Here is a 25,649-nt window from a genome sequence, read left to right on the forward strand (position 1 = left end):
TAAATTAGCTTATTTATTCATTCTCACTTAAGGATCCGGTGAAGTTAGACTTGATCAATGATGGAGATTTTATCAATAGTGCCATCACTACATAAGTTGTTGCTCTCTTGTGCAAGAACGGAGCGTAAAGAAAATCTTGTTACAAACTCAAATAAAAACTGACTTTATGGATCATAGATAGTTTTTGCAAAATCAAGAATATGTGCACCAAATTACAATAGTTTCGCCCATACGGTGCAGTTAGTTTCATAAACATTATTTTTAGAGGAATTTTTAGCTCATGCTATCTTTTCTTGCAGTTTTCTTCAAGAGTCTAATCAATAATCATGATCAGGTTTTGTTGTGCTCGCATTTGCTTCATATGTATACCACATATACATGCAGTATATATACAGTACTTATATAATATACATATACAGTATATATACAGTACTTATATAATATACATATACAGTATATATACAGTACTTATATAGTATACATATACGGTATATATACAGTACTTATATCATATACATATACAGTATATATACAGTACTTATATAGTATACATATACAGTATATATACAGTACTTATATAGTATACATATACAGTATATATACAGTACTTATATAGTATACATATACAGTATATATACAGTACTTATATAGTATACATATACAGTATATATACAGTACTTATATAATATACATATACAGTATATATACAGTACTTATATAATATACATATACAGTATATATACAGTATTTATATAGTATACATATACAGTATATAAACAATATGTATACAGCTTATATATACAGTGTATATGCAGTGCATATATAGTATACATACAGTACATATATACCGTACATATATAGTATACATACAGTATATATAGTACATACATAGTATACATATTGTATATATATACAGTACATATATAGTATACATACAGTATATAAATATACAGTACACATATAGTATACATACTATATATATACCGTATATATACACACTAGATGAATGCCCAGAGTTGTTCGGGTAATTAAACAGTTTTGCATAAAAAATTATTTTTAATCAACATATACAGCATTTACCGTTGTACGTTTTAAATGAAGGTGTGCGTTTATTTCTGTTTGCTGTGTTTATTTCTGTGTAATTCATACTGTACCGGCTACAGTGCCTACTACAGTGCTTACTACAGCTCTATTAATATTCATTGCAATCGTCTTGTTTACAGCATTTTCCTTCACATATGGTCGCATATTTTTCTTTCAGTACGGCTTCACGCATAATTCTAGCTGAATTGTTAAATGTGAAACCACGAAAGAATGGCAGTTGTAGCAAGTATGTGCACAATTTACTCCATAGTAGAGCCTGTTAGACACCACGGTGTATTGGTTAAGTATCTGTCTGCAAAACGTAGATTGTGAGCTTAAATTCAGTGCACAGAATTTTTTTATTTGTAAAACTATCGCTATAACTTGCTATCATACACATATATATTTATATGCATACTGTATATTGTGTTCGTGTATGATATATATATATATATATATATATATATATATGCATATAGATCATAATATGTATAATATATCAAATATGTGTCTTCTCGCATTCAATGACAGCTTGATAAGGCTAAAACAAGCTTGGGAACAAAAAGACTGTCTATTGTATCCTACTCTCTAACTATACTTAGCTAATTTTAGAACTGAATACGTTACAAAGAGCTAATTTCCATTCTGGCCAAACCATGCTAAATGAGAACCAAATATAAGTCCAGTTTATATTCACCGATGAGAGAAAATCAACTGTCTTCAACTAAGTTCCAAAAACTGCAGCTAGTAAAATTACGATATAAAAGCCACTATGATGGTCTGTAAAATAGAAACAGAAGAGGTAGTAAAAAACAAGAGCTAACGCTGCTTGTGAAGATTCTGAGCCTCTTGATAAATGTTGTTTAGCACAAGCCATTTTTTAAATGCTGATTGGGTCGTGAACCCAAACAAGTTTTAGGGTATGGATATTTTACTGGTTTGTCATTGACGGTGTCGAAAAGTTTTATAAGCAGTTATGGAGGGTACGGTAAGCCTAGGCACGCAGAAAATTCCTCCATCCTCCATATCATCAAAAACCTTAGGCTATGTACTCAATGACTAGCTCACACACTCGTTGTTTTTTACCTATATTGAGCCGAGTCCAATTAAAGACTTTCTATATAGATCTTTTAATTCTATTTTCTTATATTAATCAATTTTGTATATCATCATTTTTGTTAAAAAGTTATCAGCAGGACAATCAAGAAATAATAAACTTCGTCTATATATATATAAATCTCAGTATTTTTCATTTGTCTGTCGTTCGTCCAGTTATGGTGATAACATTTAAGCACAGAAAAATGCTCTCCACACCAAATTTGAACGCGGGACCTCCAGTTCGGGAGGCAGGCGAGCTAACCCATTACGCCCCATGGGCTACTTTCGATATAATGAATTAATTGTGCACATAGCCATTACATTTATTAAAATAGCATAACAACGTTGTGTGACACGTAACGTTACTAGAGCTCGCTTCACGGCTGTCATGGCTCACGGCTCTTATTATAGTAAGTTTTGCAATATTCTAGCCTAAGCTACTCAAATTAGCCAATAACAACTAAATTCCCTACTACTGTTTATAGGTTTTTTTAATACCCGTGCAACACTAGGCATTTACCTAGTTATATCGCAAACTCTTATACAACTACATGCATGTCTTATCAGTGATTCAATGTCTCTGTTTGAGTATTTACTGAATAATAAAATATGCACGAAAATCACTCAGTAAACCTGAAATATATCTTCACACACAAGCTTCTAAGTCACCTTTGCAGTACTTTAATTTGAATAAATGAAATAATAAAGTAAATAACCAATCAAGTTGAATGCTGCTAGGTGAAGGGCCGGTAAAGCATTCTGTAAACTGTAAATATATCCGTTAGCACTTCCAGTTCCTACGTCATGTATTTATCCATACAGAGAAAGATTCCTTACTCTGTTAAGAGAATTGATAAATATACGATATAGGAACTCTTTTATTTCAAACGTTCTATGTCATACCATTTATTTGCTTTTATTGGCTCACAGTTGCCTTTTTTGTTTCATGATTTTTGTATGACATAGTTGGAAAACATTTCTGTTTGAAATTAAATTATTACCAATAAGTTGATAGATATATATTTATTGTTATAAAACTAAAAATAAAAATATTTTTCAACTTTCCAAAAAACAGCAAAAAGTTTGTATAAGTTCTAGCAGAAAAACCTGTCAACCAACTTGTTATAAACAATATTCTTTGCTATCGCTAATATACTCACTACTGGTATTGCAGAAATAATTATATTGTGTCTCACGCGGTTTTACACTGAAGATTAACATTGTATACACAAGAAGGTCACCTGATCCTAGACTGTATTAATAACATTCTATCAACTGTAAAAGCTCATACAATAGAATAGCACAATTCCCTTTAAAATGAATATTATTGTGAAGTTACAAGCCTGTAGAATATATGAAACAACAAAAACCAAATAGAGTAAATAGGTTTTGTCAGAGTCTTTTAAAGAAGTGATATGTTAAAGCTAGCTGAAGAAACATCTATTGCTGTACACTGAGTCTGATAGAGTGTATATATTTGTTATGAGTACAAGAACAAATGGTTTCAGTGCAAAACTATTTATCCTGAGAAGCTGTTAGCTTTGTTTATTTTTGATCCTTTACTACCAAAAACCTCAATCAGTATGTCATTAGACACTAATGTTCTGTCAGCAGCCATTTCTCAGCCGGTTAGAATCGTCCTCCCAATTTTAGCATTATTTCAACAATCAATATATCGATCAGTTCTAAACTTTACAATTATACTGGAAAAATATTACACTTGAAGTGACAAAAATTTTGTAATCCTTTGCAAATTATAAGTGCAAAAAAACAAAGCTAAATTACACAATTGAGTTTACTCAGGCGTAGGATTAGGTTGGAAATCTTCCAAGATTTTAAACCCAGGCACCCAAGTGTTGAATAAAGTATGTCAGACTGTTTACAAGTGATCAAAAAAACGCTATAGGATACAAAGTTGGCTGTTCATTTTCTCTGAAGGAATCAGATGGAAGAAACTTCAGCCTTTAATTAGTTTGTGTGATGAGACAATATCTATTTATTAGGTAGGCATTTAATATTTATTGTTAGCTTCTTGTCTATAGTAGCGGATTTTATGAGACCCACTTGCAAGTTTACAATAATAAAAGTGAAAATCCCTTACAACTTTACAAGAATAAAGGTGATTGTAAATCATTGTAAATCAACTCAACAACAGCTCTGTTTACCACTAATCGTAACTTTTTTCTACTAGCCTCTATATTCCCACATAACATTCTGTTGAAGTTGATTTAGAGTTGTCCACTTTTGTGTGGGTATTATAAAGGTACTGTTTTTAATATCAATGAGATACTATTAGGAAGTTTGTTGGTGAAATCTTTTAATTAGCTTGCTAACTCTTTTATAGAATTTTCACTTTAGCTATATCCTTGTTTTGTGTATAAACAAATTTTTCTTTTTTCATTATAAAAGCGTTCAACAAGATTAGCAACCCTAGCTTGCTGTTGAATCTTTATTTCCAAAGATTCTTGGGTTGCTACCAACTAATGCATCAAACTTGCAATTTCAATTTTTGTTTTATCATTTTAAAGGCATTTGAGAAAAACTTTTTTTTGATAATAGAATGACAGCTCGTAGGTGGTTCATGGTTGAATGCTGTATCTAGCACAGCTGTAAAATTAAAATGCAAATCTCACGTTAGACTATTAGCTGATTCTGCCAGCAAATAGTTAAAAAATTCACGTAAAAATCGTTGATTTGAATTTGGTTCGACCAAACTAAAGAATGTGTTAAGTTGACTCCTTGAAGTGTTGTGCAAGAAAAGTTGTAATAGAGCACTCATAGATTGAACTGTCGGCTGAATTGACTTCAAACAAGTGCACCGCTAGCAGTGAGTCACTCCAAGAACGAAACAAAATCGGCATGGTCCGCAGTTTTTCAGTTTAATAAACAGTTTTGTTGTCAACTACATGCTTTTCTCATTAGCCGTATCTACGCTACACGACCACAACAGTAAATAAGTTAAATTTACAGTAAGTATAGCGCTGCCTACATCAAATGGGTCACTTCAAATTTTTGTGTTTCTCAATAAGATTTTTTTAGTTAGTCGTTATGTTAGTTGTCTTTTCATGGTAACAATGAATATAGAATCGGTATGGCTAAAAAACATGAGAAGAAAACTCTCACTTTATTAATTGAACGATTGCTAATCTTCATCTAAGAATTTTCTGTTAGTTCATGGTTAACATTCTTCCTGTTGCATTTACTTGATTTAGTCAACTAGTGCTTCAGGACTCTCATATATATAGATCGACGAAGTTCTAGGTAAAGTTAGGTGAAATCTGTAAAAACTAGGTAGCCTTCAGAGGCACTAACAAGGATCAGGACTCTTCAAAATAAATTAAAGCATTATTTTGTCCACAGTGGTATAAATGCTGGGTGAAGTCAAAAACAACTACTTTACCAAAATTTTTAACTCACTTTTACTAATTCACAAGATTTTTATGATCAATGTATCGTTGCAATAAAACAAGCATTTTTATATTACTAGTTCAATGTAAAACCTTATAATGCATTTTAGTAAACTGTGTGTTCATTTGTTTATGAAGTGTTAGCTTTTGTGTATTAGGTGACATGTTGTTTTAGTCAAACGCTGTGTTGCCTATTTTGCTAGTATTTCCATGAGCCTGGCAAACACTTTTTCTGTGAGGCACAAGTGATTGGAATTGTCTGAACAATATTTCTATTAAGATCATTTGAGCTGATAATACGGCTAACAACAACATTTATACCTTATATATAGGCCTACTGAGTATATACAACTGAGTTTGATACAAAACTTCCTTATATCAACAGCTGGCATATTAGTAGCAAGTCGAGCTTATATTAGCGGTTGTTATTGGTTAAACTGCTACAGACGGACAAAGCATTTGTGCTTCATTCATGCATGATATAAACAGGACTCAATCACTACACCCACTGCATTTTACTCTATTCTAGACTAATGAGATTCGGAGCCCAAGACGGATGACAAGCGTGTCATCTCGAACTCTGCCTAAGTTAATGGAGGAGAGCGAAGATGGGTCAGCACCAGTTGATTCTCATCTAAAACTTGCTCAGTCGATAGAGATACCGGACGGGCAGCAGATGAAAATAACTGCATCATTAGAGCAGCAATTTTTATCCAATGGCAGCGCAGTTAGAAAGATTAATCGGTATAACGAGATGGGCTCATTAGATGAGAAGGAGCTGAGCAATCCGACGCTACCAGAGATTTGTGAGGACAGTATGGGCCCTCCTACTGACAGTAGAGCCAATCATCTGCTTGGGGTACCAAACCACTTTCTCTCATCCGCGACTCCCGATGTGACTCGCTCCAGTGAAGAAGAACAGTCAGACGCCATCCAGTCCTCACCAGATCTGTTACGAGTTGAGACAAAGGAAGGAAGTATGGCCCCGCTGTCATCTCCAGTTAAACAAGAAACTGTATCAGTTGCAAAGTGTGTCAGCGATGGTAAACTGGAGACGGCTGAAAGCAGCGAGGCAGTTTCACAGTCGCAGAGAATCTATGGCCGATTCTCGACAGCTGATGAGTTTATGGTCAAGTGAGTCTATTTAGAGAATCTAACATAGTTTTGGCTTCTAGCATCTCACAATTGTTCAGTTGTTTTGTAGAGAAGGCTAATTATCATCTTTGTGGTATTGGAAGATGGGTACATGTAAAATTGAAACGTTTGGTTACAAGTTTTTACCCACTTTGTACCAGCTTTCCATTATTGGTCTTAGGGATGCGTGTATAACAATTTCCTTCATCTTCATAGCGCAGTGCTAGTCATTAGTTTTGTTTACAAAAGTGAAAGGATTGAGAGTTAAGCATGACTAGTGAAATACAATGCACATCATCAAATGCTAATCTGTTGTGTGTTAAAGCATATGCATTTTTATCACAATATAGCCATCGCATGATGTAGATCGGTATTTACCTGGCATTTCTAATAACCTATTATTAGAATCCCAATTCGGATTAGAAACTGGAAGTCCAGCTGCACCTGGCAGCGTATTTATGATCAGGATTGTGAAAGCTAAGGAATAATTTGGCAGCAAATAAGTTTTTTTGGAATTTGACGTTCATGTAGTCGCTGTATGTATGATAAAAATTAAATAATGATGTTATGACACATTCCTGCTTCCTTGTGGAAAATGGCATCTAGTCCAGATGCAAACTGGGTAAAAATTTGTAGATTTCAGGTTTAGCATTTCACCTCAACTCTCTAAAGAGCATTGTGCAGTAGTAGTATTATGCAACAGAACACTTGAATTAAAGGAGAAATCTTTACAGAATCCTTTTGTATAGAAACTTTTACAAAACGTTTTGATAAATTGTAAAAAGGCTTTCAATTAAGCATTTCTCAAATCATATTTTAGAAGAATTTGTTATTGTAAAAAGGAGAAATGAGAGGTTCACGGTGATTTTGAGCAAATGCAGTGAGCTTGCTGTTTTGGTTTCTTTTCATACAACCCTCAGTTAGCCGCTGCCCGGTAAAAATCAAGTAAGCAATTCTTGCTGCTTGCTGCGCATGTACATGGAGCTGCTCTCTGTTAAATGTAGTCGATATGTAGCAAAATCTTACCTATTCTTGTCATTACTGGGTGCTAACAATAATATCAGAGCAAACCAAGGAGGCAGCGCTGACTATAAAGAGTTCACTCAATGACCTCCCATAACAAGTGTTTCTCAAAGTAATCCCACGCTAAAGCAGCCAGTAAACTCTACAGACAGTACTATATTTCTATGTACTATAATTGTATGCGAGTTATGGCTATGGGAGACTATTATCTGAAGGTAGATACGGGTATACCCTTGATGGCTAGAATAATTGCATAATATTATCTCTAAATGGAGGGTCTTCCCTGTAGCTAATTACATCAGTAGCTATCATGAGCTGTTTTACAATGCCACTGGAGATTGGTTTTTCATAACATCGAGAAATATAAGGTATGACGAAATGGTAAGATCTTTATCTGTAAGAAAAGTATTTGCTGTGATTTTATTCTGCGAAAGACAGATTCCACAAAATACCTTAGATGCATGAAATCAGTAATAGTTTGCAGTTTGGAGTGTTTTCGGTGATATCCAATCTGGTTTCAAATCTGCTGGTCAAGTACGTTGTACATTTTAAATGTAGCAATTGCCTTCAGCGTGAGCAATTTTTTGTTGTAAAGGATGACAGCCACCTCCAACTCACATGGTACTGGCCCGGCCTGACGGCAACCATTAGGAGGCTAGTCAAAAGTTGTAGGTGTGCCAGGTCTTTAAGCAGTGTAACAAAATTTGTTCACTTTCTCGCGTGATACTTTTACAAAGGAATAACAACTCCTAGCAAAATATCTTGGAATTTAAACCAGAGGCGACTACATTTAAACCCCCTCAGAGCCGCAGCAATATGGTGCAGGATCCTTTTTCTCAGCTGTTTTTCAATGTTTTTTGTTTGGTTTGCCAGAAGCTAGAAGGAAAATAACTGCTGGGTAACACTAGTCATGCCAACATAAAATTACATTTTATGTAATTTTATGTTGGCAACAAAATAGTGGTGTTAAAATGTGGAAGTTGGGAGTTTCTTTCTTTTAAAGGTCCTTTCAAGAAATGTGTCAAACTACAGAAATTTATATGCTTCCAGGAAGTTTTTATTACTTAGAGAACAGTCGCGTGACACTTGTTTCCATAAATAAAAACAGAAATCTTTGAAACTTAAGAATACTTTAACTGATATCTAATTTGTATTAAAAACACATTTTATAATCTTTTCTTTGCTTTGTCAGTTTGCTATAGTAATAAAATTGGTTTAATGTAATTTAAAGCTAAAATCTTATTAACTGACAACTAAATTTTTAAATAAAAATAAATTAAAGATTAACTAACAGAATTTTGAAAAAAAATTATCCATTTATAAAAATATAATCATGGTTTTTCCTGTTATACCAATGATTTTGATGTTAAACAAACATCAAACCAGTTTTGAAGTCAAAAACACTTGTGATACAAGCTCCAAGCTGTGACATGACAAGTTCATTTTTTCAGCAAGACATAAACATGATATACAGTGTCATCGCCCATGATTAGCCAATGTGTGAACACAAGACAAAAGCACTTCTGTTGGCCGCTATTCTTATACATTTGTCCTCTATCTCGGCGCTACGCTGCATTGTTATGGTTACCCAACATGGCAGATAACTACAAGGCAAGGTTGAAGCAGGTTCTACCAAAATGGAAAGTCTACGCTGTTTTTGTACACCCTGCATTAACTTTTGCGGGCTATAGAATTACACTAATCGGCTTGTGCATATATTTTGTAGAGTGTACTAGCAAAAAATTCTTTTTTCGCACAAATAAGAAATTGAAAAAATTGTCTGTAAAAATTTGCTATTCTCAGAAGCCATCTCTTAACAACCTACTAATGCTTACTCTGCTGTCATGAATGAGGATTTTAGACAAGCATCTTTTCTAGATAATTTATTCCATTTTCATTACTTGGAAATGTTACAGAATTTTGGCTTTTGGTTTAAACTACACAAAAATAATATTGAAACCCTAATCTGTAATGTTGTTTGCTGCTTTAAATGCAATAAAATGTGTGCTGTCACTTTAGCTTTAATAAAGAGAGAGATTGTCATTGTAAAGTAATAATGATAAACAACCTGGTGAAAATAAAATAAAAACAATGTCAAAGGAAATGCAAAATAAGAACACTAGCAACGTTTAAGGGTGCCAGCAGGTCAAATGTAAGTCTAGTTGAAGCTTTTCTAAATATGTGCAAATTAAAGTTAAAAAGGATAAATTTTCGCTAACATCTCTAAAAAGGAATATTTTAAGTAAAATGTATTTTTCATTGTCTAAGTACTGTGCCTTCGAGTGATTAATTCCAGCGCTATAGAGGTATTCTGTTTCAGAGCATTCGTGTTTAATTGTGCTTAAAACTATCTGCTATCATCATGAATTGCTACAAGAGCTTACTAAAGACTAATGAAGCACGGTGTAGGACTGTCAAGTGAACTTGCTGATGAGTTTACAGGGTTTAGTGTTGCCTGCTGCCTGCTGACTTGTTGTGATTAGTTAGCTGATCACCAATCATCAATCAAATGTATCAAACTCTCCTCGATGGTGGTAGTCAATTGGAGGGGGCGTTCAAATAGAGGCTGGCAGTCTATTTTTCAAATTGCTCGTCAGAATTTTGGCAAGATAAATTTAGCCCTATCACGGGCAAAGCGAATGTCGCCTATATTTTGCCATTTTTCCAATGGACCAATATTAAACATTTTGAATGCAATAAATATACTAACTTACCTCTAACTTGTCAAAAATCTGTTATTAAATATGCATCAAAAAATCGAGAAATATCTCTACCATTTGATATCTATTGCTTGCAATAGACCTCCGATGATATTATAGCCTGTGTCCTTCTCTGCAATTTGTTGGCATTTTCAATTTTTATTTCATTCTAAAGTTGAAGACATATTTTTATTCTATATCTATATTTAACAATGTTGAATAAAAGCTCATCGCACTCACTGATATATTTGCTACAGTTTGCAGCCAAACCTAGCTTTTTGTGTGCAATAGAAGTTGAGTTTGTTAAAAGTAAAAGTTTGCTCGCTAAACGTATAACCTTCGGTCCAAAACTTGCGAACTGTTTTTATATGCATGTACTTCGAAGTATTAGGACCGGGTTAAACAATGAACTACTATTAGCCTGAGATAGTTAGTAGTTATTTCCATGGCGTTGCTTTCCAAGTTCTATTTACCATCGTAAATTTAAGCTATTTTTTATAGATGTAGGCTAATTCGATGTAGAAAGACCGCGTTAAATAGAGAACTACTGCTAGCCTGAGACTGTAATTGATTATTGCTACGGTGTTGCCTTCAAAGTTTTAACGCAGAAAACGAAAAGTCTTGGAACTGGCCAACGAGAGAATTAATTGTTATTGATATAAACGATTCATCATTAATACGATTTTGTGTACACTTTTCTACTGATCAGTTGATAATATGGGCTCTGAAAGATCAAATAATGTCAAAGTGGCGGTCAAATGGAAGTGGCGTTCAATTGGAGAGTCGGGGTCTATTTTTTAACCCTTCTCTCATGGTGGCGGTCAATTGGAGGTGGCATTCAAATAGAGGTGGCGTTCAATTAGAGGTTTTACGGTATGTTAGAAAACTAAAAATGGTGTAAGTATGCTTGACAAAGTGTTCGTTGGAAGGCTGAAGCTTGTGATAGCATTTAACAATGTTTCTTATTTCTGCCTGTCTGCTTCAGCATTCTTTGAACTTTTGCCTTGTGCCAAACTTGCTCGTTTCCGCATTTGATTTACAGGTTTCAAATTCCTGTGCAAACTATGCCCAGGATTTTTGTATTTACCCTTCCATACACATGAAAAACATCGTTTTTTATTCAGTGACACCAATATACTACATCCACCTTTGTATATTTCAGTTTATGAACTTTCTGTTGCTACAACCTAAAATTCGCTATCTCGATTTTTCCGCCATACTATTAGATTACCAACTTTTAAAACACGTCTGTTCAACTCATTCAATAATTCAAGGTATTTGTCTTTTTCATTGTTTTTTCTTACTTTTAGCATGTAATGAGAAACGTAATTTTGCTGATGAATATCAATAAAAAGTTATACATACGTTACGTTACATATGTTACGATATCATTCAATCTTTCAGCAGCTCCATATTTCAGTTGTATAGCTACTCTTGGATCCCCCACCCTTCTAACTCTTGCTGCCACAACAGTCAGTAGGCTTTTAATTTAGCATTTCCATCTGGCATTTTTATAGTGGATTTATGGTAGAGGTGTTGAGATTATAAAATCTTTCCTAGAATTATAGAGTATCCTAGAACTTCCTAGAGTATAAAACAACTTTTATAGACCAAAGTTTTGTGATCAAGTGTGCTTTAATGGGAGCAGTCAGTGAAGGTCAACCCCGCAAGCTGTTATGTACTTGTAGAGAGAAGAAAGTGGAAGAGCTAGAATCTAAGTTTGTGTTCCTAACATCGGGGTTGGACACACAAAAAGAGACCCTCGACAGGAGAATGGAGCTAAGTTTACACACAAGAGCCAGCACGGAAGAGTGCTTGCAGCACGAGGTCAATGATCTGTTAGAGGAAATAAGGGTAGGCTATAAGACTCTCTTTGTACATCTGCAGAGACCTCATGGCATAAGGCTAGGCAGCTGTTTTTAAAGAAATCATTCAAAAGTGAAAAATCATAGGTTTTCAGGACAATGTAGATAAACATGGCCTCTGATTGTTATAAGCTTCTGAGTGAAGTGTTTGCAGCTAGTCGGCAAGGGCACTTTCAGATTCTCTTTGCTTGGAGCACGTATTTTAAGCATGTACCTCTCACAGAAATACTATAGTTTCTGTCTTGATCGGGGTACACAATGGTTCACAATAACCAAATCAAGTTGGATCTGCTGGCTATGAATCGGCAAAAGTCATAGCCTTAGGTCTTTGCAAATATTTCAGTGTTTTAAGGCTACAATAATCGAACGATAGTTTAATAATAAATGCGTTAATGGGTTTATGTGAAGGTCATACATCAGCCTGGTTACCACGTCAGCAACATTCCGCTAAAAATGTCATGTTGAAGACTACTCCAAGTTTATGTTTATTCGCAGGACTAAAACAAAGCTTATAGAGTACCAACTCAATTCTACTATAGACATTTTATCAATATTTGGTCTCGAGTACCCTTCTAAGGCACATGTAAGGGTTCCTAGAATATTCTAAAAATCAGACACATTTACACTATATGGTCTAAGAAAGCGATTTGTTCATTGTTGACACTGTCTTTACAAACGTCATTCTATGTAAGGCTTGTGAGACACACACCTAATATCAAGAATTGATGATCAATTCACGCTTGATTAACACAAAGGGCTCATCAAGGTGCAATATGTCACAAGACTTTCATTGCATTATATTATGTCGTTATACTTGATAGTTATTTGCTGAAGAGCTGAAGGGCATTAAATTCCTGTACCAGTCTAATGACTCACAACTGCAGTTGCACAAGTACATCTCAATGTCTCACATTTAACATCCTTTTTTGTACAAACCTGTATACATACATAAACAAAGTTTTGTTAAATTAATTCCGTAATGTATAATTCTCCATAAGTATCATGGGATTTACAGTGATCAGTAGGTATTATATGAGTCTCAGTGGTCAGTAGATATCATATGACTTACAGTAGTCAGTAGATATCATATGACTTACAGTAGTCAGTAGATATCATATGACTTACAGTAGTCAGTAGATATCATATGACTTACAGTGGTCAGTAGATATCATATGACTTACAGTAGTCAGTAGATATCATATGACTTACAGTAGTCAGTAGATATCATATGACTTACAGTAGTCAGTAGATATCATATGACTTACAGTAGTCAGTAGATATCATATGACTTACAGTAGTCAGTAGATATCATATGACTTACAGTGGTCAGTAGATATCATATGACTTACAGTAGTCAATAGATATCATATGACTTACAGTAGTCAGCAGATATCATATGACTTACAGTAGTCAGTAGATATCATATGACTTAGAGTAGTCAGTAGATATCATATGACTTACAGTAGTCAGTAGATATCATATGACTTACAGTGGTCAGTAGATATCATATGACTTACAGTAGTCAGTAGATATCATATGACTTACAGTAGTCAGTAGATATCATATGACTTACAGTAGTCAGTAGATATCATATGACTTACAGTAGCCAGTAGATATCATATGACTTACAGTAGTCAGTAGATATCATATGACTTACAGTAGTCAGTAGATATCATATGACTTACAGTAGTCAGTAGATATCATATGACTTACAGTAGTCAGTAGATTAGCCTTTCAGAAAATTCTCATCTGCTCTAGCCAGTATCACATGCTGTTGGTTATAAATTTATGATTGAAATTGAAAGTAATTGAAAATAAAACCATTATAATTATGCATTATAAGAATTATGCATTATAAATGCATTATAAGAATGCATTTATATTAAAAAAAACTCATGAGGAAACAGAATATGAATGATTTCCTACTTCCTCAAGTTTACTAATGGGGAGACATAAATACTTCAGTCCCATTGAGCATTTGGAACATTATAGTTTGGCACATATTATTCGGCCATTCGGCCTTCACATATCATGCAAGAAGGAAACTTTCCGAAACATTCTTGAAGTGAAAGTGAACAATGAGTGACTGGCTCACCAACTAGGAGAAATAAGAGTGATGAAGTATTTTTCTTCTTTTCTTACAACATAGCAACTACATGCCAGTTCTCAATTGTAATCAAAACTAAAAAAAGAACTGTCATTCACAAAAACAGGAAAAATAGAAGCACTAAATTCGTATAAGAATAGCGCTATGTTGCTCGGGTGGTTCCTTTAAAATATAAGCGTGGCAAGCACCACAAATATAGCATTTTCCTAAAAGGCAGCAGAGACAGTGAGCTGTATATTGGCCATGTCCACAGGTGTTGCTTGTAATTACAATAATAATTTCTTGTAGCTTCAGTAGATATCAGCAACGCAAACGAGCTGTAGACAACTATAAGGGCGATAAATCATTAATGAACTTTGCCCTTCTAAGACACCGCAGAAGAGGTTAATGCTCCCTACTAAAAATGATTTTCATGCGATTTTAATCAACGCAGCTTCCTTGTGGTTTCTGTTAAAACAGTTAGCTGAAGGTTAGTAAATGAAGAAGCCAGTAAAACATTTATTGATCTCTAATCTAATCAAACTTTACTACGATGTCTGATGCTGCCTCAGTTGGTGCCCTCTGTTGTTGTGCAAGACATGTTGGAACGGTTTACGGGTTGATACCCGATTTTAACATTCAAATAAATTTTCAAAGGTCCACTTGACCGGTCTATGCTAACATTCATGGAAGCCCCTGTATAGATTTATCGAATAATTCAGTCAATCTAAAAGGCCACTCAGTCTTACCAGAATTGCATAATTTCTATTTTGTCATATGCTGTTCCCTTTATATTGCAGACTAACAAAGAAAGTTTAAAACACAAAATTATGTTTCAAGGTTAGGCTACCTGATATGGGGAGTTATGATCAGCCCTTAATACTAAGGAACTGTGTTTTAGATATTTACTGTCTAAAATACTCTTTCATATCTCCAACCAACCTGACCATCCAGTACATTCCTACTTTCCCATAAAATCCACTACACCTTGTACTCCACCTTATACCTTGCCAATTCACATTATAGAACAGTGTTATGCAAAAAAAGCTCTTGCTTCTAATATGCATAATCTTATTTACTTTTCTTTATTTTAGTTTTATTTATTTTTTATCTTATTATGTCTTAGTCTATATAGCTTAGATCTGCTTTGACCGATGATAATAAAGATAAAGTTCATGTCTATATACCTATAGGCCTATTTGTATCTATGTATCTATAGAGTTTTATCTATCTCCGTATGTATCTATTGGCCTATATCTATCTATGTATCTATTGGCTTATATCTATGTATCTACAGGCCTATATCAATCTATGTTTATGCCTATATTTATCTATAATAATCAGCTATATTTAAATACTAAGTACAAGTAAGCTACATCAACAACAGTTAATGTCTTAAAGAATCATTTTCTACTGTAAGTTACTCTATTAACCTTTTCCTACCAGATTACAGCCTGAAACGGTTTAGTATTATTCTCATAGAAGTTATGTAGGAATTCCTTTGTAAAGTCTTTAGTAAATAAGTGTGTGCCTTTGTGATAACGATACGCTGCTCTATTCTTATCATCACATGCATCATTTCCCACTTTAGTTACATAGCGCCTCATCATGGCGGCTAACCATGACTACACGCATCACAAAAATCAAAAGACTGGTTGTGACGTTTTGGCCTAGTTATTGGATGACCCAAAAACCCGCCCGCAACTTGTTCCGTGTGAAGGCTATTATATAGACTCGCTACAAAATCTGATAATGAAGCAAAGTGCGCAACATTTAAAAAAACTTACATGTACCTACAAGTGAATGGAAATGTTTTAGTAGTTACTAGTGGTTAACTGATTATTCCTAACCTGTAACTTGTTCTATATTATATATCTATATCAGAGGTTCCCAACCTTTTTCATTCAGTTCCCCCTTGTGTCTTTTCATAAATTTGATTTCCCCACACTTTTAACTCACATGACTAAAAACAACGGAAACAAATTATAATCCTATTTTATTGTACATATCTAAACATATAACAACATAATATCAATTTTTATACCGCACGCATACAACACACAACAATACATGACCTTCGGCATGGCGGTGGATTGGTTTATGACTAGGCTAAGTTGCTATCCAATCAAAATCTGGATGGATTTTTTCACATGTATCTGGGTTCTGACTAGTAGCTCATTATTAATAACTAGTGTTATAGATAAAACCAAAATGTTAAATGCACTGCTGGGCATACATTAAAAATTCATCAAATCAGACACCTCTCTGCTCCCCCTTGTATATTCAAAAATTCCCCACAGGGGGAATTCCTCTCTCATTGGGAACCTCTGATCTATAGTTTATATCATATACAGTAAAACTCGGATAACTTGCCCTCGGATAGCTCGAACACATGGTTAACTCGAACGGATTTGTTTGGTCCGTTCCCACGCAATGATAAATTGCTTTAGATAACTCGACCTTAACTTTCATAAACTCGAACAGTTTTTTGCCCAACGGTTACCGAGATGGTTGTTATCGCTTTAGAATATCACTTTATTCCAAGCCATAGAGATAAACATCAACTTTTAGTAGTTCTTAGGCATCATTATTTCCCCTATCGGCAAAATATTTTTGTTAACGACTTTTCTATAAAGGTTTGCAAAAAATCAAATTTCACCAAACATCCGCTTTGGGATATCCCCTCGAAAGCAAGGAGAAGCGAAGTAACTTTCCGATAAATTTGCAGAAAAATCATCAAAATTGGATTTTGTTAAAACGCTCAAAAGAACAATATGTCTTGTTTTAGCGTTTCAGCCGCGATCAAGTTTTACCTATTTTAATTAAAAAACATCCTGGCAGTCACAAAACAAACAAACAAATCTCAAGTTATAGTAAAATATCTATACTTTCTGATAAAAATTGTTAAAACATTACATGAGAAGTCCCTTAACTTGCAACGAGCAATCAATGCTTTCAATTTATTTGTAATTTGTATATGTACTGATAAATACATGCACTTGTGACAGAGTTCTCAAAACTTGAATGCTCTGATAACTCGAACACTTTCTCTCGGTTGAAGTTTCACTGTATCTATATTCTATATCATATTTCTATTGATAAATGCAGAGTAACCCGGATCAGTGACTATTAATATGCAACTTAGATTTGAGTTGGCGACAATTATTATTTCCATAACTCTTCATTCAGTATTAAATTATATGTAGATTTAATAGATTTGGGATTTGTAAAACTTTGCGTCATGGTGTATTTAAATGGGTTGAACTTTTTGTTAGCATTACACAGTCACAATGGTGACTGCCAAAAAATCTAAGTATGCTTTAAAGGTCAAGTTGTTCAAGGTGTCAAAAGTGCTGGCATCTCACCTGTAGAATTTGTCAGATTATAATCTATTTGCTAGATGTATGAATATGTTTAGCTCACCAGACCTCACTCCACTATCTTCCATGTTAGTTCTATTGATAGATGTATGAATATTTTTAGCTCACCAGATCTCAGTCTACTATCTTCCATAATAGTTCTATTGATAGATATATGAATATATTCAGTTCATCAGGCCTCAGTCTACCATCATCCATGTTAGTTCTATTGATAGACTTAGGAATATGTTTAGCACCAAACCTCATTCTGCTATCATCCATGTTAGTTTTATTGATTTTTTTATCTTAATCTCTAGAAAATTCTTTGGTTTCGTCAAAAAGATTTTACTTTCCTCTGAGTTGATTGATTCTACTTTTTAAACAAAAAGACTGAGACAGTATATCTGTTGAACATTAAAAAACTGTTTTATCTCATTCTAAAATACATTGTTTTCTCTAATCTAATGTTAATTCTTTGTCTTTTTTTTATACTGCTTTCTGAAGCAACAGCGGAATAGACCTACAGCTCAGATGAATGTTTTAAAATCCAGAAACATGTGGTCATAACTTTAAAACAATAAGTTTTCAGTAGACTTACAGCATGAGAGCAGCGACTAAGCCAAGTAGCTCATAAGCAAGCTGTTCATTAACTTGGGAATAAAGTCGACCGATAGAAATGTACTGTTATATGGCTATACAACTTGTATAACAAAGTTCTTTATGATTTCAGAGAAACCAAAAAGACTTTGGTTGCAAAGAAATTGGTTCTTAAAAATGTTTTTGAAATTTGGTACAATAAGCTAGTAAAGTGTAGTAAGTATACACGTGTCATGAGATATATAGTATACACTGTGTCATGAGCTACAAGCAAAAGCTTACCATAGCGCATTGAGTTAATCAATTTAATTAAAACGGCATCACGTTTTAGAAAGCTGCTTCATTTTAAAATGGTAAAATAGGGATTGTTATTTCAGGATAATTGAACCAGAAAGCTCTGCAGCTTTTGCGATGAGTTTGTGGAAAAGGATATCTTTTTTATATAATGTAGATTTTCAGTATACCAACTACATAACTAGCAGGGAATTCAAACTTATTGTAATACATGATTTAAAAGCTATCCTGTAATTTAATTTTCCAATTTGAAATATTAATTTCTGATCAAAGCTGTACTAATACTTTAGCTGCTTTCTTAATGTAATCAAACTGTCATTAATTGAAACGGTTCCTTATGCTATCAAAAATAATTCAAAAAAATACTTTTACTGTATGTAAAAGTTGATTGTTACTCTATATATTATAGAAAAGCTTAAACATTGCTGTGGAGACAGTATCTATATTTTTCTATAATTTGCAATTGTTTTTGATGTTTGAGGTGATCAAACTACCAGGATGTTTCAAGATTAATATTGACAAAACTTGATCACGGTTAAAACTGGTGTGTTTAGTTATTCTGCTTTCTGCTACTAGATTAGATAGCCGCTTCTTTCAGGGTCAGTAACTAGTGACACTTAGATACACGGTCGCTACTAGCTCAGTAACTGGTTAAATACCTGATTTTTCATGGCTATGTACCTGGTTAGATGCCTTACTTTTTACTGACCAAGTAACTGGTTAGATGCCTTACTTCTTACTGGCCAAGTTACTATAGTTAGATACTTCCTTCCTGCTGGGTCAGTATTCAGGTAGGCACCCTGATTCCTTCCTGGTCAGTACCTGCTTACATATCTACTTCCTGCTGGGTCAGAACTAGTTTGACAACTAGCTTTCTGCTGAGCCAGTACCTCGTTGGATTCTCACCTTCCTGTTGGCTCAGCACATGGTTGTCCATCTCAACTTCAAACTTGCAAACTATTTCTGGTAGCCACACTAAGCTGAAGCAGTTTTGTGCCAGCAAGGTCATGAGTTATATTTTAGTACTATACTAGTGATTTGTACGAGCTTGAGAATTCTGGAAATGGGAGGAAATGAGAGGTTCCGTGGGCAAATGGCTCTTGTAACAGCCACAATTACTGGCCCAAAAGGATAATAGAGGTGGTTTGTCCATCTAGAGAAGCAATCTTTACTAAAATTAGTCTATTTATACTCAGAAACAATAGTTAATTGGTCTATCGCTACTGTAATGCTGCCTGATATAATTGTCAAAATTAGCTGCTTCCATTCTTGCTAAGGCTCGATTAGCTAGTGTACCAATATTCTACTGAAGCCTTATTAACATAACCTTATGCCAACCACATCAGGCTACTAAATCTCAGGCTAGGTTTTCTTACAGAAGTTTAAAATAAATCAGTTATCTTCATCTTTTTGTTTAGTTTCAACTACACCATGTAGCTCACAGTTTTATGTAGTAACAAAGCTGTTGGATTAAAGGCGGCGTTTTAAAAATAATACCCAGAAACAGCTACATCTTTCTATACTTCTTTGAAATTGTCTAAATTTTAAGCTTCATAGTCTAGGGCATTAATTCATGAAAACCTCACCCATTCATACAGTCATATACCAGTAGCTTACTTAAATTGATTTATAATTTAATCAAGTTATATATCTATTTTTATTAAAGGAACTTGAATAAATGCATAAATGTAGAATGCATTTTACTCATTTTCAAACAATTCTGTTTGAAATTAAATTATTGCAAATATAGTAATATATATTACTTTAATTAAATTTATAACTTTAATCTATAATTCAATTCATTTACATATATATATGTATATATATATATAAATATGCATATATATATATATATATATATATATATATATATATATATATATATATATATATATATACAGTCAAACATGGATAACTCGAACTTCAAGGGACCGAGCAAAAGTGTTCGAATTATCAGAGCGTTCGAGTTATCAGAGCACTGTCACAAGTCCATATATTTACTTATTTATTAGTAGATACATGTACATATACAAACTATAATATAAATCAAAAGCACAAATGGCTTGTTTCAAATTAAATGCTTCTAATGTAAAGTTTAAAACGTTTTCATGAAAAAGTGTAAAGATTTTTCTATCACTTGAGATTGGTTTGTTGTTTGAGGTGATGTTATTGCCAGGACGTTTTTCAGATTGACATTGGCAAAACTTGATCGTTGTTGAAATGCTCAAAAGAAAAGACATTTTTTTTTTTTGGGGTTTTACCCACGATCAATTTTGCCGTTTTTTCTTGAAGTTTATGCAGATTACCTTACTTTACCTGGGATTCGTTAAGAGCAACACTCCGAGGCAGTTCAATTAGAAGTTTTACGAGGTTTTACGGTACATTCTATATCACTCACGTTTTTTTAATAAATACTTATTGAATGTACACACGTATTCTGTGTTTAGGTCAAACGATGAATAGTTTTTTTGTAGTTCAGACAACGTATACGTTTAATTACAAGAATTTTTAAGACGATTTAAACATTCAACATTCCGACGTTGATTCAACACGGAATCAACGTCGGAAAACTATTCATCGCAGGCTAGCTGGGTTACGCCACGCACTCAAGGATTTTTGCCACGCACATACAAAACAAAAACAACATGCGATTTTTGTTTTGTATGTGCGTGGCGAAAATCCTTGCACGCGTGCCCCGGCTAGCCCGTGCTATTCATCGTATCGCAGTATAAATCAAATTTCACCAAACTTTTAGAAAAGTCGTTGACAAAAATATTTTGCCGATGGTGGTAATAACGACGCTTATGAATTACGAAAAGATGAAGTTTACCTCTATGGCTTTGAATAAAGTGATTTTCTATAGCGATAACAACCGTTTCGGTAGCCGTTGGGCAAAAAACAGTTCGAATTAACAGTGTTGAGTTCGAGTTATCTATAGCAATTTATCATTACGTGGGAACGGACCAAAGGAAATGTTCGAATTAACCATGTGTTCGAGCTATCCGTGGACGAGTTATCCATGTTTGACTGTATATATATATATATATATACACTAGAAATTCCACTGCCATACAGCCCACGACCAAAGTGATATTGGAAAAAAGAAAGGGTACTGATGGTTGAGAAATGCAATATTAGCAGTCAAATAGGATAACTGCAATGGTAGCTGTAATGTACTGGGTGTGGGTGTTATTATATACAACAAATAGCAATAACGAAAGGAAAAGATTACATGTTTATATCTCTTCTCCTGCAAAGAGAGAAATGCAATATTGGCCAATATTAGAAGTAAAATGCACTGATATTATTAGAATAACCAATATTATTAATATAGTAATAATATAAAACCAATGCACAATTTTGCTTACATTTCAAAACGTCATAGCTAACAATATGACGAAGTTGTGATATTTATATAGATTTTTAGAAAATCTGTACTACGTAGTCATTGTTCTGTAGTCATCCAAACTTATAATTAATTATTGTAATAATCTCATTAGAAGCGTTAGAAAAAATATCATCGTCATTCCCTTTACTTACACTGCGTTAGATTTTTAGAAAATCTGTACTACATAGTCATTGTTCTGTAGTCATCCAAACTTATAATTAATTATTGTAATAATCTCATTAGAACCGTTAGAAAAAATATCGTCGTCATTTCCTTTACTTACACTGCGTTGGACATCAGTTAGAATACGAAAGTACTCAAATGTGTCTGCAAATGAAAATGAAAATGAAAAAATTGAAATCGGCAAAAATGAAACGATTTCTGTACTCCTATGTTAATTGCCGAAACTTTCGGCAATTCGACAATGCTATAGACTGGTGAAAAGTGCACGTTATTTTTTCGTGAAATGCGCAAGACTTTATCGTTCTATTCTCTGTCGCTTGGCGTTTCAATTTCCGATCTTAACTTTTATTAAACCAAGCTTTTCAAGCGTTTTGTGGCGATTTTCGTCCAAATTAATCTGTCTATTTGTGTATAATCCGATCAGATGGGTTAGTTTTAGGAATTTGCGGTAACCTTCCAAAGGCTTGGTAACATATTTAAATAGGTTTATATGCGTTTTGTATCATTATTATACTTAAATGACTTTACTAAAAAATAGTTAAATTTGTTGATAGGATTTCGTTGCAAGGGTTTGGTGACGGCCCCGTTAACGGATAATTTTTCGGAAGTTGTATGCACATGTGCATTTATCATAAATCTCCCAATCAATCGCTTCGCTCTTGTTTGGTCGTGGGATTACTTCACTAAAAGTTTCTCCAGTTTGACTCCGAGTCTGTTGTAGCTCAACCACAGTTTGGTATACTTTATAAGAATTGGCTAATGCTGAATTATCAAGGAATATTTATCAGTTGATACAAAGAAGACTAAATGAACGATAGAAAACATATGCAGTAACTTTGCAGGCAGTGATTGCTGTCTAACCAGAGCGTTTTCTATGAATACCACAAACACCACAGATACCACAAATATTGCTAGATATGACTATATATTACTAGAGTTAACTAGATACGACTAGAGATTACAATAGTTTAATATATACGACTAGATATCACTAGGTATGACTAAACGTTACTACAGTCAAACATGGATAACTTGAACTTCACGGGACCGAGCGAAAGTGTTCGAGTTATCAGAGCGTTCAAGTTATCAGAGCACTGTCACAAGTCCATGTATTTACTTATTTATTAGTAGATACATGTACATATACAAACTATAATATAAATCAAAAGCACAAATGGCTTGTTTCAAATTAAATGCTTCTAATGTAAAGTTTAAAACGTTTTTATCAAAAAGTATAGAGATTTTTCTATCACTTGAGATTGGTTTGTTGTTTGAGGTGATGTTATTGCCAGGACGGTTTTTAGATTGACATTGGCAAAACTTGATCGTTAATGAAATGCTCAAAAGAAAAGACATCTTTTTCTTTTGAGCATTTTACCCACGATCAATTTTGCCGATTTTTCTTGAAGTTTATGCAAAGATTACCTTACTTTACCTCGCTTCCGAAGGGCGATCGCTAAGCGGATGTTTGGTATAAATCAAATTTCACCAAACCTTTAGAAAAGTCGTTGACAAAAATATTTTGCCGATGGTGGTAATAACGACGCTTATGAATTACGAAAAGTTGAGGTTTACCTCTATGGCTTGGAATAAAGTGATTTTCTAAAGCGATAACAACCATTTCGGTAGCCGTTGGACAAAAAAAACAGCTAGAGTTAACAGTGTTGAGTTCGAGTTATCTATAGCAATTTATCATTACGTGGGAACGGACCAAAGAAACCGTTCGAGTTAACCATAGGTTCGAGCTATCCATGGGTGAGTTATCCATGTTTGACTGTATTTATGATTACATATGACTAGATATGACTAGTTATTACCAGATATTACTAGTTAATACCAGATATTACTACATGTTTTTACACATTTTGAATTATTACTAATTATTACAAAAAAGTACCTGATGTTATTAGCTATTACAATGTTCTCCGGATATAACTAATTCTTGCTAGCTATTGCTGAATATTATTGTCTCCTATGATGGTCTCCATCAGCTTTTTTCCAATTCTGTGTTGCAAAGATTAATTATTACGGTAAACTTTTTTTACCAAATAAATTATGCAATGCACTTAAGTAATTAAATCTTATAAGTAAAAGTTGATTAAATGCATTGTTCAGAGAGCGAGAGTAAACACTGGCTAAAAGTTTTACAACTGGAGTATCATGTAGCAGTATATTTGCAAGGCAGCATGTTCTGGGAAGTATATTTGTAAAAATAGGATCATAAAATGCGCATCGCTTAATTAGTTGATAAATGCTGTTGGATCCTAGTTACGTAAGCCTGTAGAGATGGTCTCTTTGTCTGGCCATTAACAATTACAGCATCAATAAAATCTGACATTTTAGAATATGGAGGGAGCCTATAAAAAGCAGGGCGTCTTACAAGGCAGCTTGCAGCGTACGTGTGCGCACTACTGCACTGAGAGTAAACATAGAAAGATGTAAAAAGATTCAACACTGAAATATATATCGGCAGTTTAAATGCCAACTTAGAGCAATTAAAATTCTTCATTGAATATATGAATGTGTTTGGTGTGTTTGGCAGCGACTGGGATAAGTGTTGGCTGCGAGTAGGCTGCTATATGAACTACTCAGTAAAGTAAGATAAGTACTCTACAACAAAAAGAAGAAACTACATTGAACTCCCAAATCTTTTACCTTTAACTGAAACTTAAGATTGCAGAAATGATTAAGGAACCATAACTGGAACACACTCGCGCGCACACTCGCGCACACGCGCACACACGCGTACACACTTTCACACACACACTCTCACACACACGTTCACTTGCACGCGCGCACACTCTCACACACATGCGCACACTCTCACACACACGCGCACTCTAACACACTCTCGCACGCACATATACACACACATAGTAGACAGGCATACTGTAGCGAGAATAGCTATATACTACATAAACAGAAGGAGATGCTGTAAGATTGTAACTACGTATATTTGAAGTAGTACAGGTGCAAAGAGCTGTGTACTTGACAATAGAAAATCTCAGGCTAATTTATACACTCTAAGCGCAGCTCAGCTTCACAAGATTGTATAAATCTCATCACACAAGAGATTTGCATAGTTAATCAGTGCACGGAGCACTTTCGGACTGCCTTGTATTTCATTGAGCATTTCATCAATACAATTTATTTTATGTTATTTACTCAAAGACAAAAGTGGCGCAGTTTATTTACATGAAGTCTGGGCTAAACTGTATAAGGTGTTTTCCTGATCTGTCTACACTAGAGCTTCATGATATAATTGTTACCATTTGAAGAGATATCGCCAATCGTATAAACGATATAATTATGTGATGATTTATCTCAAACCTGATGATTTTCAGACTGAGTGATACCGGAACTAAAACACACAGTCCATCTAGTCTTATAGAAAACTCATTCCATGGGCCTCTACGCACACAAGCATTAATAA

The 25,649-nt window shown here is 34.1% G+C and overlaps 1 protein-coding gene across 1 annotated transcript in view; it reads left to right on the plus strand.

Annotated features, from left to right (window-relative positions):
• Nucleotides 1–6,391: 6,391 nt before the first annotated feature.
• LOC137403737 (inositol 1,4,5-triphosphate receptor associated 2-like) overlaps nucleotides 6,392–25,649 on the plus strand; it is a 45,593-nt gene continuing 26,335 nt past the window's right edge. Inside the window, exons 1-2 of the mRNA XM_068089757.1 lie at nucleotides 6,392–6,722; nucleotides 12,133–12,298. Of these exons, the coding sequence (XP_067945858.1) occupies nucleotides 6,406–6,722; nucleotides 12,133–12,298 (483 nt within the window). The 5' untranslated portion in view covers nucleotides 6,392–6,405. The remainder of the gene's footprint in view (nucleotides 6,723–12,132; nucleotides 12,299–25,649) is intronic.

Source organism: Watersipora subatra, chromosome 9 (genome assembly GCF_963576615.1).
Source record: "Watersipora subatra chromosome 9, tzWatSuba1.1, whole genome shotgun sequence".
Classification (NCBI taxonomy): Eukaryota; Metazoa; Bryozoa; class Gymnolaemata; order Cheilostomatida; family Watersiporidae; genus Watersipora; species Watersipora subatra.